At 33.0% G+C, this 19003-nt stretch overlaps 2 protein-coding genes across 2 annotated transcripts; both read right to left on the bottom strand.

The window, feature by feature from the left end:
* Positions 1-14159: 14159 nt before the first annotated feature.
* On the bottom strand, positions 14160-16505 carry LOC131664759 (large ribosomal subunit protein mL65). Its single transcript, XM_058936096.1, has 4 exons — positions 15845-16505; positions 15176-15777; positions 14669-15059; positions 14160-14485 (listed from the first exon to the last, which is right to left on the bottom strand). The coding sequence occupies exons 1-4, from the start codon at positions 16348-16350 to the stop codon at positions 14200-14202; spliced, it is 1785 nt and encodes a 594-aa protein (XP_058792079.1). The 5' UTR covers positions 16351-16505; the 3' UTR covers positions 14160-14199.
* Positions 16506-16971: 466 nt separating this feature from the next.
* On the bottom strand, positions 16972-18475 carry LOC131664735 (uncharacterized). Its single transcript, XM_058936053.1, has 3 exons — positions 18333-18475; positions 17926-18087; positions 16972-17747 (listed from the first exon to the last, which is right to left on the bottom strand). Exons 1-3 carry the CDS (start codon positions 18400-18402, stop codon positions 17515-17517), a joined length of 465 nt encoding a protein of 154 aa, XP_058792036.1. The 5' UTR covers positions 18403-18475; the 3' UTR covers positions 16972-17514.
* Between the last annotated feature and the right edge of the window lie 528 nt (positions 18476-19003).

Below are 19003 nucleotides of genomic sequence, written 5' to 3'. Positions count from 1 at the left end.
CTCAAAATGAACGTATACAAAAATCAATCATTCCTATGAAATATACCGTATACACTATAAATATAATGAAAAACGCAATTTCGCCAATTATATTCGTTTAACACAAATAATTGTGGCACGTATTTACGCTATGAGTATAAGCTGAAAATTGTACTGCTCTCTTATATCGCGTACAAAATATGACAAAGGAGAAATTATATTACTGAAAACGAATATTGAAAGTGAGAGAGAAAAAAAATGGGAAATCACGTTACATATCGGCCTTTTCTGTCGATCGCTGTGTAAAATTTATGACAGAAAACTCGTCAGGTTGAAAAAGTATCCTTGGACAGTACATTCGCATGCTGCTTTTACACACGGATCAGTTGTGTAAATATGCGAACCATTTACACATGGGGATCATAAACGGCCTATAGCAAATAAGCACTGAAAATATAATGTGAGCCCAGCGCAACGTTGCAATCGCAAATGGTTTCCAGTGTATACATAAATTGCGTGGCGTTTATAACCGCAAACTGTGCTGAAAATCCGCTCTTAGAATATAGTCTCTCGACTTGTTTTAATTGCAGCGACGATTTGTCGGGAGAAATGCTGTATATGCACAATACACGCATATATGCGCTTTTGCAATCGATAGGAGCACAAGCGATAAATAAAACGCGTGCTGAGCTTTCGTCGTCGACGTTGTCGACAGAAGGCTCCGTGCTTTGCATACGACGATACGTACACGTGTGCCCTCGTGCCTTACGCTATACGCGGGGGCTTGCTTTGTGAACCTACCGCAAGGATTTTCAGCTACGACGACGCGAGAGAGCCTCGGTGAGCTTTATGCTTGCAAACGGTGGGCTTGCATGTGGAATGACTACTGTAAAACTAGGTCAAATTCAGGATACAAAAAGAAAAAAGAAAAAATACTTCGGATTCAAAAAACGAATCGCTGAACGCATGTGCCTGCATATCCCAGTGCTAAAAATAGTAGAGTATTTAATTTTTTCGATGGAGCTTAAGTTTAATAAAAGTTTACTCGGAAACACGTCCTCTCAATATAAGCGGATTCCTCCTGACAGAGTCGCAATATTGATGAAAAGGAATGGATTGTGAGCCGCTTCGAGCAAGAGGATATCCTTTTCTGGCGAAAGGAATCTTGGAATGTTCTTATCAGAAGCCAGAAACTCGTTGCATGAGTGTAACTCAGGAGGATAATCCTTTTGCGATAAAAATACTTGTTTTCCGAATACAATATAGACTTAAAATCACATTTGATTTGTGTTCTGTCAGCTTACCTCTTTTAGCTTGCCATCAATATTTATATAGTTCCCTTAGAATTGTCGCACACTGTTTTTTAACGATATTTATTTCTTTATGCTATGTTGAACTCCCAGTAGTTACAACGCAACACTGGTTTCAGTAGTAACACAGCTCGCGCTATCAAACAAAAGGTATTATTAGTATAATTTACGAGATTAGTTAGTGCCGCTGGTGCTACTGCTGAAAGTCGTGACGGATATACGTACATATGAGCGTAACAGCTGTTGTCAGTCATTGTTATACTGCAGGATGTTCCAGTACAACGTACGGCAAGCCGGATATACGAGTATTATGACGCATAATGAGTGACATTTCAATGGGTTTACTATTGCTTATACTACTTTGTTATCTATCTGCCAAATTCTGAACGTAAAATCGATAGGCGTAACATCAAAATAAAAGGAAATGGTTCAGTGACATCACCGAAGCTTCGAATTTTTGTTGCAAAATATAAGCATGCACATCATAGATTCAAAATATCTTATGAATATGCCTGAGCGATTACAAGTCGACGGCAAGTCTAATGATTGAAAATTACGTCAAAGCCAAGCTGTCGCGAGCGATTAGACCTCGCCACTTCAAAAGGCTCACGTGCGCTCTGCGCAAATATAACGTAAATGGTGAATTGCTCGCTCGCTCGAGTATCGATTACTTGCTCGTTATCTTCTTCTTTTACTTTTATTTGCTTTTCGTTTTCTCTCGTCCCGTGGTTGCACAACGGAAGCAAGCGAAAGAGAAATACTCAGTTGACCACAGCAGGCTTCGTAGAGAATTGAACGTGTAATTTTATGCGATTTATGCTATTGCCAGAGCAGGTGCGTGATGCCGTGAAAAATCGATTTATCGTTGAATGTTAAATACTGAACTGTATGTGCTCCCTTACTTTATTGAGAAACCATTCTTTTGGAAATCAATGATGTGTAAAAATAGAGTAAAAGTTTTTCTAGTGTTAATTTCAAAAGCTTTTCCACAGCAAATTTAGACAAACTGTAGTTTTTTTTCAATATATAAACTTTTTCATCGTCATACGTTATCAATACTGTACCAACACAATTCCTGGGAAATATAGAGAAAGAATTTCATTTTACAAACTTGATAACCTACCTTATTTATACTGTGGAATATCCAAAACTATATTAGAATTGATTAAAAAGCTGCGCAGTTTTAACCTAGACTAATACGAAATGTGTATTTAAAATTTCGATTGATTAGCAGAGCACCGCGTATGAAAATGATATTAACAAAAATAATTTGTCAAGCTATCCAGCACAAAAGTAAACTAGGAAATTTAAAATGATTTTTAGTTTAGGTGCAGGGTAGCGATGGTGAATATGTAGATCTGAAACACAGTAAAGATATTTCGAAACGGTAAGTTATGCTAATTTAATTCTCTCGTATAATATGAATCTCCGATTTGAGATCACGGTATCACGCTGAAAACTTTTACATTTACGATGGTCTTGGCAAGCATTGTAAAAAACTCAGGAAAATCCAATTTAAAAAAAGATGAAAACCAAGAGATATGAGTAAATAGCAGAAAAAAGAGAAATTTTTCATTTTGCTAAATATTAAAATACGCCAGCGACAGATTCTGGCTCAAAGCAAGGTTCACGCCGAACCTCTTTTGGAGCTTCTCTCTTTATCTGTATATGCGTGTGCTGCTAGGTAGCTGAAAAGAGGAGCGAATAGCTGCTCACGCGCATGTATAATACAGGCCATATTGGCACGCATGAAGAAAATTGCATTCGCGGTCTGAGCAGCTTGTCTGAAAGATATTCCACGACGTGGAACACGTCCTTGCTCGCGCTCTTTCCTTCGCTCGCGTCCTCGATATTCATATCTCTAATGTCACGTGTGTCGCCAGGATCGCGGTATTATGGAAATCCCAAGGATTGCCAAGCCAACAGCACCCTCCTGCTCGCCTCGTCATCGTCTCGTCTTACCGGAGAATATTCAGAAAGGGAGAATTGGACCTTTGTTACGTTGAGAGCTTGCGCCTCTTGTATCGCTTTTACGTTTCCTCGTATATTTCTGCGGCGTCGTATACAAAGTAATCAGATCACGGAATGTTTAGTACTTTGAAGTGCACATCTTATTATTTCTAATATGGTTTTTATTCTTCTCCTCGATTTCTTCTAGTATGATTTATTGGACAACATTCTAATAATCTTTTCTTTTAAATACTTAATTTTACAAAAAACTACATTTTTTTAAGTCTAAACTTAAAAACGTTTTATTAGCAGGCACCGAATCTCCATATTAAAATATTTATTAGAGGAGCTCTAAATTCTATGTAGTACTGTAGCAAGAATAAATAATATTTCATTTCGAAAAAGAAAAAAATAGTTGTATAACAGTATATTGAATTTGAAATGATAAAATGTAAAATTTTATTTCTCGAACAGATTTATCATCAATTGGATATTTCTACCACAAATGTTATATTAATTTACAAAGATTTCAGACAATATTGGAATACTCATTAAACACCTACGGGAGAGTATTTAATTTTATAATTTACCAAAAAATAGTTTTTGTGCCAATCGTATATGTAATGAAACGTTATGTACTATTTCGTTGGAAACATAATCCGGCATTTCTTATATTTTCATAACGCTAACAGCTCTATACTTATCCCTTATAATTTTTTTTGCGGAAAAATTTGAATCCATATCTGTATCCGCAGTAAATTGCGCGCTTACTTAATTACATTGATTTGACTACATAGTTAGTAGCTACTAAAGTTCTTCTGCGTGCGACAACACGACGAAAAAAAAAACATTTCCTCTAACTTTTCCAAAGTTATAAAAAACAAAAACAAAAAAGCAATAACTTATGGATATGGAAGCTCAGATGTTATTCTGCGTTTTATTTGCTTTATCTGTAAAATCATAATTCTATGCATGTACTCGCGCATACTTTTCAAATAATCTACAGTCTCATATATACTAGGTATTAAATCGAAATATTCCTGAATAGCTCCTTAGACAACATTTGGAACCAGAAATAAATACTTTATATATAAACGACGTAAAATGGCCGCACATTAGTTGTCGCACTGCCGAATACTTATTCTGTGCGAACAAACAATCTCCCATTAACGTACATACAAGTCCAGTAAAATATTAGCTAGCAAAATGAAAACACGGAATAGCTGACTGAATTTTTTACCTTACCTTGTTTGCGTAGAAAACCCACTTTGCCTTGGTCATATCCAAGATTCAGCGCAAACCGTAATGTGCATAGACCCACAAGCTCAATGAATTAATAATTAATAGCAAAGATAAGGAGAAACTCCGTGACGAAAAAAAAGGAGAAAAGACCAGTCAGTGTGGATGCGGGTAAATTTGGAAATCATGCGCAAGCTCATAATAAGAAGATAAAATAGCGGGCATGGATGAACCCATAAGTCTGTACATATACGCGTTTGGCCGGATGCGGTGTGCGCGCACCAGACGTTTTGCGGCAGTCCTGCACAGTTCTCCGGAAATACAGTTTTATCAGGTCGCTTGGCCCTTTATGTATGCTCGAATTCACTCGGCGGCGTTTTCTCTCTCTTGGTTGGTTCTATATGCACAGCCAGGCCACCCGCTTCTGCTTGACAATTGGCTGGGGCGGTGAGTTTCACGACGCTGTGTCGTCCCGCTCGGATAATTAGCCTATTGGATCGCTCTCTGCTTGCCCTGCTTCGACGCTCCGTGGAATGACCCTTGCTCTAATTAAATGCTGCTTACCTAGCAGTATTTCTAATTGATGACTATTTAAAACAGTCGCACCGTGCGTACAAACCAAGACGAGTGTTTGCTCCTGGTACCTCGGCTTCACGCATTGCTATATCATAGAAAAATCTAGTCTCGTATTGTACTCAGCGTTATAGATAACAATTATTCTACGTAACATTAACTACAATACCAAACGTCATTAGTTGCACAATAACGTCAACTAAGTATCCACTTTGCCAATACAGTTGTATAATGAAGAAAAACAAAGGCTAAATATCAACAAAAAAACCTTATATTTTAAATAATATAAATGAGTTTTTTTATTTATACATAGATCTTATCGCATTATTTCATTTCAGGAATTCCTGAATTTGTCATTACCTGACACACTGTAAGGGAAGCAACAATTTCTAGATGTAAGATAGCTCATACGAGATACTCACGTTACTGCCCCAGAACTTCAAAAATTGAGACTGGACCACTCAGTACTACAGCTTTCGTGGATATTATGAACTTTGCTAGAACTTTCAAAAGACCAAAAAAGACATACTTATTCCAAAGAAGGCTTTAGTGATATGTTTAGCATCAAACTGTTAAAAAAGTCACTATGTTTTATAAGTTCTAGCAAATAGTCGCGAACATACCTACTAAAGACTACAAACAACTGAGATTAAATAACCTCAGAAAAGTTTACGTGGACCTGAATACACCCTAATGTGTCTACTACTATAAATCACTGATTATAGTTATCTATTAATGAAATCCTTGATATTGCTTTTAAAATTCTACAGTAAGCTAATCTTTGTATGTGAATATCCTGATAACTTTTTATTCTTTCATATAAAATGTTAATCAGTTCATTTAGATTATGTTTCTTGGTAAACCTTGTACAATTTTATTTTACATTGTTGCGCAATTCAAAATTAATTTGAAGATTATGGTAAATGAGCGTATTTGGTTGTATTTTGCTAAAGTTTGATGTAGAGTGATTTTACTGCATACATTGGCTATATCAAATATTACTAAGTTTTTCTAGTAATATTCTAGTCATACTAGAAGATTTTACATTTTCGTACGTATCCAAATCCATCCGCATTCCGCAATCGTACGTACATAAAGGGAGGTTATTATGTAAATCAGAACAATGATGACTTTCACATCAGAGATAATAGTCTATATGTCTTCTAATATTAAGATAAGGGCGTTATTGTGAGCACTATAATTGTAATGAATATAGACAGTTTTGACAGCTGAGTTTCCAAGCATGAGCTAACTCTTGCTAGTGCGACGTTAGTTCTCCGCGACGACATTTTACCTACCATCCAATCCATTCATCTGGGAAAAACTTTTGATTAGACGACAAGACGTTTGTCTTCGTTAATATCCTAAATCCTTGACCATTTATTTTGAAAAACTTTTAAGTTCATCAGGTTCTCAAACCCTGCAATTATGTAGAATAAAAAACGTGATTTTATGCCGGGTATTCAATATCAAAGAGGGTTCACCGTGAGATTAAATATACATCATAAAATTAAGAGAAAAAAAATGAGTTTACTTTAGAATGAGTATTATGCTGCATCATTCAAATGTTTCAAAAACTGGATCACACTAACAGATCTGAATATTTACAGCTTCTTGATTATTCGGTCGGTCACAAATAATTTTATCCAATTGAAGATCGAACATCTGAACTACGAGACCTAGCTCATTCAATTACAAATGAAAGACAAAAATTTTTTTCAAGACAATGAAGTACCATGAGTCACAAACTGAATTATATATGATACGTAATGTTTTAACTATAATTACAAATCAAAATGTATAGCAATAATACAAGCTTTAGCTTTTGATTCGTGCATATTCCTTTCTATAATGTAAATTATAAAATTTTATTTATTTGCAAATATACACAAATTTTATTGCAAAATATTTTATCACATGCACATAATTACGAACTTGAAAACCAACAGCAACTATAGTGGAGCGTTCTAAGTGCATATATATTTTGATTTTTTGTTTTTCCAATATTATATTAATAATTTTTCTTATTTTCTTATTTACTTAACACTGGACAACCCTAATGTTTTAAACTGCAAATAAAAATATGAAATATTTGAGAAATAGTATAAATAATATTTGAAAATAGTTGTGGAACATTTGCAATTGTTGATGCCAAAACTAAACCAAATATGAATTTTTGATGATGCTATTGTATTGTCGTGAATCAGTAAGATATAAATGTAGTTTTTACATTAAAAAAACGATGTCTCCTTTGGACAAATGAATAACTTTAAAAATAGCTTTTGTAAACTCGAAATCATGATTGCTATCATATATATTATAACAAAAATTATAAATTCACCGTACGATAGAAATCACAACAGAAATATATATCAGTGATTTACAAGATGCGCAGCACCAATTAACAGTATGATGAAACGCAAGCACGTGACGATTATGATCATAGATGGTTCAATGTACAGATCTTATTTTCATATAAATTCATGGCACCTTCCTGTCGTGCTCAAACACGCACACACACACAAGCTCATCGCACGTCACGACTTGCAATATATTAGCATTACTATCAGTTGAGGGGCTCGCTTGGGAGGGACGCGGCGCGCATAGACTGCCAACCCGCGGGGAGCTCCCTATCAATTAATTGTAGTAAGTGTGCATAATAGCCAGGCGGTTAAATCAGCCAAGATTTGATCTCGCCACGTGCCGTTCACTCTACCTCTTGTGATATACTCTCAGCGAACGAAAGCAAAGACCCTCTTTATGCATATGGGGTTGACGAAGAGCGTAAAGCCTCTTTGATCTTTACAACCACGCGATCTGACTCTCGTTATAGAATTTAATTTATCACCCAACCAAGCGAGGACCACATTATAAGACTAAGTCCATGATATGTAGATTTAAAAAAAACGTAAGCCAATCACTGACATTTGGAAGTTCAATGTAACCCTGTTGGAGATAATTTCGTAAACGCACTTTTTTATCATAAAAAAAAATTTGCTATTAATAGCATTTATGAACATTTTTTAAATCAATTTCAAAAATGTAAATCATTGTTTACACCTGTAATAAATAGTTATCATATGTGATAACTAAGAACTATTTTGAACATATATACATTGTTGTTATCATTTAACACGGCAAAACCTTAAAATCCTATGTGTTTAAATTTAAACGTTTTAACTGTGTCATTGTGACGTCACCCATAAGAAATACATTGTCGCTGAATTTAAACGTTTAGAAGTGTTTAAAATTGAGGACAATGTATTTCTTATGGGTGGCGTCATATTAAACGTTTAAATTTAAGCACATGGGTTTACCGCGTAATTTTTTTCACCAGTAAGTACTTTTTTCATGTCAGGTATTGGCAAATTAATAATTACAATTAACTGCAAATAATAGTTACTAATTTTTTATTCCAATAGGTAATTAGTAATAACCGTTATTTACAATTCTTTATAGTTATTTTCATCTGTTATTTCTTAAAATAAATTTGTTTTAGTGAATAAAAATGCAAAGAACCGTTAGTAATTAAAAAAAAATGTTATTATTTCACAATGACAGTTTTTTAACAAGAAATACCTCTTTATAATTATTATACTGTAACGTCGGATAATTAATAATACCATTTTATTTTATTTATTTATTTATTTATTTATTTTGTATTACGACTTCAATGCATCAAACTGCACAATTTTAAGAAACGAAAATACGTTGGAAAGTTTCTCTTCTCAAGGTTTCTTCAAATTCCAAGAGAAGACAAGCTGATCAAATAGTCGGCGATTAGAAAATAGGTATAAAAAATTTTACGACTTTGTTATGTGCGTCCATATGCTTAGGATGTCCTTGTACTAACAGCATGAGCTCTCGACGCCCAAACCCTATTCAGAATGCAGAAAAAAAAGAGAAAACTCCTCTTATGCGAGTTTTCATTTTTCCGTTTAGCTTAGTCATAAAAAAGTCAGAAAATTATTTTATTCTATTGAATAGTTTGTGCAGTTAGATAAAATTGAGTCATACGATTTACAATTTAAGCTACGTTTCATTTAAGTTCCATTTTATTTTAGATATTTAAAGATGTAAATAAATAACATTTGAAAATTAAATATAACTTTCAGATTGTTATTTATATATATTTAATGACTTATAATAGATAATAATTAAGTAATAAAAGTATGTTAAGTCCTTGCACGATAAAATTTTAAATAATAGTACTTTTATATACGATTTGGCATGAGTAACTCCATCTATCTTAAGGAAACTGTACGCTTCCCTATTGCGGGAAAATTTCCACCAATCAGTTTTGAAGTTTTCATGCCCAAATCCTTCAAAGCCCCTTGCGGCCTTATTTTGAAAAAGAGCGCATCCTAAGGGAATTTGCTAGTAAGGCGCGAACTGTTCACCACTGCTACGCCACCCGCAGCAAGAAGTGCCACACTCGAAGGATTCACTCTCTCTCAAGAAGCTCAAAGATACTTTTTTTTGAAAAGTCAGTTTTCAGTTTCAATTTTTGCGAGCGTACAATGCTCCAGTTTTATAATTAGTAATCAAGTTTTACAATTAGTTATCAAGCTTTACAATTATCTTTTTAAATGACTCTACGAAAAATAAAAAGTAAGTTTTATTTCAAGTATTAATTTTTTTACATTTCTTCACCTTTCACAATTCATTTTTCCCAATTCCGTATCGCTCGGTCCTCTCGTTGAAAAACGAGTTGGATAGGCTCGATACATTAGTTTAACGCTCAGAACTTGGATCGTTAGGATCTTTATAAGCTGAGTGGGATCTTTTATCAAGTGTTCACTAAGCCTTCTGAAAAGATTGGCGCTTGAATACTGGATTTTAGATTCAAGGAAAATAGGTATTTATAACCAACACCAATCTTTCCTTACCCGGGTAAAGTGAGAAATCACAACCCAAAAAGGATAAAAAAATTTTCCCGTCTCACAATTAGTAAGACGTAACAATACGTTTCCAATACGTTAGCGTTTATAAATGGTTACAAACTGTAAATAATTGTTAGCAAATGTTACTAACTGATGATTTTTATTTGTTATAATTTTTTGCATAAATTATTTCCGACAGGGACTGATAAACTTATTGAATTTCCAACAATCATTCATTTGATCTCATTATAACTCATTTGCACAGGCAATAATAATCTTAATTTATCTGCTGTAATGAATTGCGTGATTACATCATTGTGTGTTTATGACATGGTTCGGATTCCACCTTAAACTGTAGGAAACCAAGACTAATCTGTAATATAGGTACTTTGTATACCTTTGCAGCGTTCCACATGAAATAATTCTTGAAGTAATAATAATAATAATAATGATAATAATAATAATAATAATAATGTATCATCAAAAGCCGCAGAAAAGCCGGCTTCGATTAAATTTTTGGTCAAATATCCTCCTGATAAAAAATAAAAAGACGTGTCTTTCAGTTTTATCTTATAGACTTTTCTTGAACGAAGTTTTATATTCATCATATCGAAGAATCAAGTCCTTCCTTAACCTTAACTAACTCTTGAAGAAATGGGATTAACTCAATTTTTAAGGTCATTGATGAAAACTAAAAGTTATGCTATTTTAAATTTCGCAAATAAAGTCCTTAATAAATTTCGGGAAACCAATATTTTGAAGAATTAAAAAATTTTTTTAATTTACATACTAAATATAAGGTCATATAAGTTCCATAAAGACGCCCACATGAGATAAAACTGAAATACATGTGTCTTTTTATATTTTATTAGGAACACTTTGCTGAAGTTTCATAAAAATCGATGTCTTACAGATCTGATAGTATACTTATCAACTTATCTATAGTTTAATATAGTTTCATTCAAGTTTCCAGTTGAATATATATCTTGAGTATTCGCGTTAGTACAAAATCAACATTTTCATACTAAACATTTCACGCGGTAACACGCGCCTAGATTCTGCCCACAGTGATTGGGTTAAATACACACAGATAAATTCTCACGTGTAAACTACACTCTGAAAATATTATCATGCAGAAATATGTACTGCGCTAGTTGTCTTTAATATTTACAATAAAAATATATTTCTTCTAGTTCACCAATTTCCGAGAGATAAAAAACATTTCAAGACTAAAAAATTATGATAAAAATTAAGTTGGAAAAGCAAGGACGGTAACCAGTTAGTCTTATAGAGTTCTTAAAAAATCGAATATATACATTTAATAAGTAAATTATTCGAAATATTAAAAAGAAAATTTTTTCATGACATGACATTATAGTAATGGAAGTTCATTACTTTTTGCATATAAGGCCATAATTAATTTTTATCGCGAAATGACCCAAGCTTGCATAATAAATGAACATGATAACTCACACGACAATAATATCGTGGAACTTTTCATTTTAACAATGAGATGGACTGTACAATTGTTTTGAATAAACAAACTTATGATGAATGTAGAAAAGATCGGATCTTCGATGAGTATAATAAACAAAATATGTAAATAAAATATATTAATCCTGTTGTATTACAGCCATTTTTTACTGTTCATCAAAATTCATGGTAAAGAGTTGCATACAAATAGCCATATAGGAGCAACGTCGCGAGATATATATATGGAGATGGCCATTTCGGGCTTTTCCGAAAGTCATTTATTTTATCTCTTACCTCCACGTATTACTATGTGATGTATCTATTAGCGAAATGGAAAGTTAATGTTACTAGCAATCATTCGAAAAAAGTTTCGGCTCGATTTATATAAAATTTATATATTTATATAAGAAACTATTCCACTTACAAGATTTTTAACATGAGCTGATTGTCTTTTTTCAATGTACATACAATACTACTAGAAATACTCATATTCGACATATTTGTTTTTGAATTTTTGACATGATGTAAGGGGTGAGGAAACAACGAGGATGAATGTTTTATTAAATTTTCTTTAATTCACGTTTTATTCCAAAAAAAAGTGTATTATTAACTGGCATAAAAAATCCGGTAGTGAGCGGGACAAAGCCAGTTTACAATGACGTTGTTTACAAAAAGTGCTTCTCGCAATAAATTTCTGGAAAAAAGACAAGGGAGGACCGACTCAGCCTCACAGGCTTAGCGAGAAGGCGGCGCTAAACTAACTACTGTCACCGACGTATTTTGTTAGCCACCCGCCTATTCCGCTCGTGGACCTTACAGGGGTGCATGCACTGCCGCCATGCTCTTTCCTTAATTACTTGTTCCCGCCAGCCTCCGGACCCAAGGTCGACACGAAGTTTTTCGACACTCCGTGCGCAAAGTGCGTTTTTCCCGCACGCTCGGCAGAAAACGTGCGTTGAAAATCGCACTTTCCACACGTCGTATAAAAAAATACGGTACGGCACATGTTCGGGAAAGAGTTCCTCGACTCGTGTACCTTTCCACACTCGCTTCCCTCGGGCGTAAACGCCACAGAGACAAGAATCTACTTTCCCGCACTTATCGTAATGTACTAATTCCTTGTCCGTACGAGGTGACCTGTATAACAAAGAAGCAAGCTTTCTGCGAGGTCTGCAGCCTCCAAGAACTAATTTCTTGGAGATGTAATAAGGGATGGGGCTTCACGGCAACGATGCGCAACCGGCCAAAAAAACTTGGCATTAGTACATTTTCTTTTTTTTTGTGAACCGGGACGGTCGACCCACTCTCCTCCTCCGCCTTTCGCGATCGTTCATCTCGCAACACGTATTTCTTAATCTACGTAAAGTCTTTTCGAGTGGTCGCTTATAAATAATCCTTAATTTGCCTAGACTGCTTACCCGCATGTTTCATTCGCGACGGCTACGGTACATATGGGCAAAATCCCAGTCGCTTCAGCGTCTTCCCCAACGCCAGGTAAATAAGGGTGAGCCCGCGCACGTTTCCTACAAATGAAATTTTACGATATCTTATTCAATTGATTTTCAAAATTATCAGTCTTCAAAATTACGATCTGTACGCGAAATAACGATAACCATAACGAAAGATTCCAAGTACATAATTTCAACAAATTTCAAAAGCTGTTTGAATAAAAAAGTAGGTTCTGTTGATTTTCAACTACTCAACTGACCTTACACGTTACTATTCGTGCTCATTACAAGTTTGAGTTTATTTTCCAGCGAGTAGAGTGCCGATAATGATATCGAATAACATTATTTTCAAATTGTGTTTTATAAAAACAGGTAATGTTGAAAACAAAGAATGCTTTCGACGAAATTTATGTATAATTATTCAACTAGATGCAGCAATGGCCGAAGTATGCCTGGGTAAAAACTTGGCGGACAGAACATAGTATATACGTATTCTATGCGACTTATTGTGATACTGAGCTAAAATTAACCACATCGGAGGAAAATAAATTATATATATATACATAACGGCTCAACCAAAGGTGCCAAAAGATTATCACAGTGACGGTGCCGCGGATAATTATATAACTACCGACAAGACCGTAACTATTAATCTAAAATTAACGTATCACACGATCATGGACTTTGGTGGTGCTATCACTGATTCGTTTGGATTGAATATAGTATTGTTGTGACGCTTCTTATAGAGTTACAGGTAACAGAATGAATTCGTTGCTCATTCCCAATTGTCGGAACCACGTAAATTCTTCATTTGTTTATATCTCATGTTGATCTTGACAAGAGGATGTCGAATTTTTGAATTCCAAAACTTACTGGTTTTCGAAATCCTACTCGCATATTTTCCTCTTCTTGCTTGCTGAGGATGCTCTATTAACTGTTTGTTTTGGCCTTATTTTTCTTGTATGACGTGTGGACTGCATTAAGTGGTGATAACTCCTGCTGGACGAGTTGGGTTCCCTACCCATTGCGAGAACCGTTGTGGGGGTGAGCGTTCACAGTACCGCAGTTCAGCTTTTAAAATCGGAGCTCGGGCAGCTCACGGCCTTTCAGAGATCAGAAATATTATCAGTTGTTCCAGATACTGCTATTTCCGAAACTTCAATTCTAGTGTTCATTAAAAACCATTCAATAAATGTAAAACGTTTTATAGATTTAATCAAAAATATAAAACAAAATTTTCAAGAAACATTAAAAACATTTGTATTTTATTATAAACATTTTCAATAAATTTGAAAAATCTCATATGTACATTTCTGATAAAGTAAATGAAATAACTTTATTGTTTTATCCTCTTCTTAAGTAATTTTTTCCTGTTTTTTTATAACCATATATTTCATCATTATCTATACCATCGACTTTGGGGTAGTAACTCTTAGCCCATTTGTAAATCTGTTTATGCTTCTTTGGATCAGGTCTAAGATGTTTTGGAATATACTCTGATGCGTGATCATCGAGTCTCCGTTTAAATACGTTAATGCCAAACTCCCATGGTTCACGTTTTTTATCCAGTGGTCGAGTCTTAAATTTAATCAAGTAAATTCGTTGCCAATGATAAATTTCCGGAACGAGTCTAAAAAAAGTTGAATATTTTTATTGATAGATATTCAATAAAATGTTTTGTAATTAAAATATTATTTATTTTAAAATGATATTATTTAAATCTATTCAAATTAGTAAATAGAATTATTTCGAAATCACAGCATCAAAATAAATGCGTTAAATGTATTTTTCAATAACTAATAAAAAGTCATACCTGTGTCGCATTCGATTTGATAATAAATGTTTATATTTGTTTTCAAGCCATTTTCTTCTTTCAGGATCCTCAATATTTGCAATGAATTCTTCACCTTGTACATATGGTTTCATTTCTATGCCCTCTTTAGCTTCAGGTGTATTAACATAGAACTTAATCAAATGCTTCAACACATCTTCATTAAACCCATAAACTTTTCCATTCTCAATTTTTTCAAATAATTGCATAGGCTCCGTTATCCAACAAATGTTTCTTCTAGGATTTTTATCAATGACATCTATGTGCATTGCTGTTGTATTGAGTTGGTAAACTGCAAAAGACCACCACTGGCCATTGGTGATAATCATTTGATTTACAAAAGGATAAGTTGGATTTTGGAAAGTTGAAAATCCTGAAAAAAGCTATTGTTAAACCTAGTCTTAGATTTTAAAATAACAAAATTATACAAACTTTGAGAATTGAATGTAAAATTAGTAAATTCTAATAATCTATGAAACTAAATCTTACCTTGATAACAAGCTTGAGTATATAACCAGCTGAATGAACCAAATACAGCTTGTGCTTTAAGTGCATCTAAATTGTCATTGAATACTTCTGGTCTGTGACAAAGATATCCTCTTTTATGATAGGATACAGTTCCAAATTCGCTATGATCACCAGGCCAAAAACCAGGTATAACAGTTGCTCTTAGACGATCCATAAAGTATCCTTTCTTTCTTAAATCATATGCTTCAACAGGGACTTCAAGAGATAAATTTTCAGACTCTTGTAATGAAACAATTTCTTTTAAAGGTAAACAATGTCTCAAATGTAAAATTGGACTTCCTGTATACTTTAAAGGCATATTAATAGACTCATCTTTGAATTCTGCAGTCCATTTTATACCAGCTCTGGATTTCTTCACTTCACTTGGTACTTCTAAACCTCCAAAGAACCAGAAAGCCTCTATCCTTGGATCAATATCTAATTCAGATTCCAACAAATGAGCATGAGTTAATGAAAAGTTTACAGATAATATCTTATTCATTTGCTGACTGATAGTTTTTCCCATTAAATCATCCATAAATGCTTTATCCCTATAATTTTCTGCATTCAATTGATCATCCAACCTACAATATTAAAACATGTTAAATATATTTTTCATAAAAATTGTATTAAAAATTTCTGTTAGCTTACTTTCGATAGTTATATTCAAATGCCAACATATCTTCTACTTGACTCTTAATCTGCTGTACTGATGCATCTAATATTTCAAGTGAAATAACACTGTCATAGTAGGAAGGTAATTTTGGTTCATTGGCTATATGAGTATTTGTGATATATTGTGCTTGTGGCAGAGGATCATATGGTAATATGCCCTCTTTTAATGTAAATGCTTTCCATCCATAATATCTAGGCATATTCAACTCAAAAATTTTCTCTTCTATTGTTCCTAAACTTTTCACTTTATTATGCCACTTTTCGCGATTACGACTTTGTCTAGCACGGCGAGAAAGATCTAGAATTGGTGGATAATGTGGTTCAATACCTTTGTTTTCATTTTCTTTTAAAACTGATAAATTAACGGTACTTTGTGTTTTAACGAATTCTTTGGATACACTTTCATTAACAGGAGTACTTAGTTGTCTAATTAAAAAAGTACACCGAGCATGTATTTTGGTATTCATTTTGCAGCAGTGCATCTTGATATTATCGCATATATATATTTCTTTTAATACTAAATAATTAATATTTAATTTATAGTTTTTGTTGAACTCAATAAAATAACATGCCGCAAAGCCCAACTTGCACGGTGACAAGCGGCATTTAATAGGTTATGTCATCGACTCAGTCGTATATTTATAAATATATAGCTATTTAAATTTTGGAGTTTCATTATCTTCAGTAGGTATGAATGTGTCTAATCCATAATAATTCAAAATTTTCACTAAATAAAAACAATAGAAATATTTTGTATAAAATATCCTTAAATAATTTGGAAGATAAATATGATTTGGTATGTGATAAATATTATTTAAATTTTCATTTTCATATTGTGTGTGTGTGTGTGCGTGTGTGTGTATATATATACATAAAACAATAATACTATCGCATTAAACATGCAATAAATTATAATCTAGAATATAATATATCGCTTAAAATTATTGTATAGAAAGAAAATTATTAAAAATTATTTTTTACTTTATAGTAGAATATTTTTATTTTTATCAAAAATTTTTTTAATGATGATTACTCATAATTTCAACAAAAAATTTCTTTTATATATAAGTCAGACAAAACATTTCAATTTGAATTAAAATTAAATTTTGTATTGACAATGGTAACTTTGTATTTTGGGAATTCATAGAATAATGCAATAAATCTAAATACAAAATTTTAATATTTCAACATGAAATTTTTATAAAAATTATAAAAAGTATCTTGTACAATTCTCTAAATTTTATGTACAAAATTTTTAATCTTTGGCTAAAAGCCTTAAAAAATTATCTGTTTCTGATATATAGTTATTTATGCGTTAAACTTATACTAACTCATATGTTACTGTGGACGGAGTTGTTAGCAGTCTTCTCTTGCATATATAAAGTATGGTATAAAATATTTTTACAATATTCTGATTTAAGACCTTTCATTTTTGTACTAAAAGTATACTTAAATTAAATTCTAAAATGGTTTACAAATCGTAACAAATTAAGTATTCATTATAAACATCAGTTAATCTGGTGAAGCACATGTGATGATTCAACAGGAAAACTTTAAGTAATGAAATTTTGACAAATACAACAAGGTTTTATAGAAGGAAACCTATTGTAACTAACTATGTTAAGATAATAATAATAATAAATAGACTAAAATCTAGAAAATAAAAAAATCCAAATAGCTGTAACAATTCCATTGAATTGGAGAAATTTATTAAGTTGAATTCCTGAAGCTGAATTGCATCCATCTTTACTATTGCATGTACAATATTCCATAAAAATATTGTATGTACCTGTCCTCATCAGGCAAAATCTTTCATCTCCTTGAATACCAGGTTCACCTAAGTATGCACAACTTCGGAAAAATCTCCAAACTCCATTAACTATAAATATAAAAGTAATGTTATTAATGAACTCAAAGCTGACAGTTGATAAACTTATTTTGATGAACTGTAAATCTCACAAATCAGTTAAATAATTTCTTATTGTTAAATTAATAAGATTATAAATATTATTATTTAATTTATATGTCTTTAGTGAATTAACAGTTGCAATAAATACCTTTTTGGCGAACTTTTCTACACATTGTTGGTCTGACTCCAGGCAAATGCTCTAATTCTCTTTCTTTACTGCAATCAGTAATTGGAATTGTCGTGTTATCGAATGGGTCTGAACATTTTGGATCAGAATCAGATCTACACACCCAGCATTTAATTGAAAATCCTGCAAATAATAGTATTTTATAAAAGCAATTGTAATTAAAAAAAAGTAGGGTTAACGAATTTCAACGGTTTTAATATCAGTTGAAACAAAACTTTTCAAAATAACTTTTAATTTAATGAACAAAATCTATTTAATCGAAATAATTTTGAATTCTTTTTAAATGTTTCGCTAAAACAATGTACTTTGTTATGATCAATATTTTTGTGTATAATTCGACATACTAAAAAATAATGGTAGTAACACACCTTTTTCGACAAAAACAGTAAGTAATACGATTATTACTAATGGTAGAAATATTATTTGATAGTTAGCCATTTAATGAAAGAAAAATAAAATAAATAAACTAAAAAATGCGTCAACGTAATGCGCGGCAACGCCCCAAAATGGGAAATGCTAATGCGTGTGTTTCGAATGGAGGGCCCAGCGTTGCCGCTCGCAATTTTTAGTCTCGAGAACCTAGGAATTATTTCACTAGATCTAGTCGGTTTCTGTACGCATCGGTTGCTAGATCAGTGCTGTAGTGGATCGTTCTATTTGCATGGGTATCGCAAGTTCATCGAAATTTTGTATTTTGTATTTAATTAACAACAAAACATATTATAGATCACAGTTAGCGTAAATATGAGTCAATAAATATTATCATTACATGAAAAGAATAAATTTTGTTGTTAATTAAATACAAAATACAAAATTTCGATGAACTTGCTATGCCCTGGGCTCCATGCAAATAGAACGATCCAGTACAGCACTGACCTAGCAGCCGATGCGTACAGAAACCGACTAGATCTAGTGAAATAATTCCTAGAATCTCGGGACGGAAAATTTCGAGCGGCAACCCTGGGAGGGCCTCTTAAAATTTTGGCCGTAAAGTTAGTTACATTGGTCAACGTTGCTATGACAACCATGTATGTACACC

The sequence above is a fragment of the Phymastichus coffea genome, unplaced genomic scaffold (assembly GCF_024137745.1).
Source record: "Phymastichus coffea isolate CEN01 unplaced genomic scaffold, Cenicafe_Pcof_1.1 PCOF00045, whole genome shotgun sequence".
Classification (NCBI taxonomy): Eukaryota; Metazoa; Arthropoda; class Insecta; order Hymenoptera; family Eulophidae; genus Phymastichus; species Phymastichus coffea.
Note: the sequence above shows the minus strand (reverse complement) of the source record. Positions and strands in the feature narration are given on the sequence as shown.

Excerpts from the sequence above, each read along its gene's own strand:
- LOC131664735 (XM_058936053.1), bottom strand. The coding sequence starts at position 18,402 with ATGGCTAACTATCAAATAATATTTCTACCATTAGTAATAATCGTATTA. Across the intron at positions 18,088-18,332 it reads TACTGTTTTTGTCGAAAAAG|GATTTTCAATTAAATGCTGG; the intron begins GTGTGTTACTAC and ends TATTATTTGCAG. Across the intron at positions 17,748-17,925 it reads TAGAAAAGTTCGCCAAAAAG|TTAATGGAGTTTGGAGATTT; the intron begins GTATTTATTGCA and ends TTATATTTATAG.
- LOC131664759 (XM_058936096.1), bottom strand. The coding sequence starts at position 16,350 with ATGCACTGCTGCAAAATGAATACCAAAATACATGCTCGGTGTACTTTT. Across the intron at positions 15,060-15,175 it reads TACTCAAGCTTGTTATCAAG|GATTTTCAACTTTCCAAAAT; the intron begins GTAAGATTTAGT and ends AGCTTTTTTCAG. Across the intron at positions 14,486-14,668 it reads TCAAATCGAATGCGACACAG|ACTCGTTCCGGAAATTTATC; the intron begins GTATGACTTTTT and ends AACTTTTTTTAG.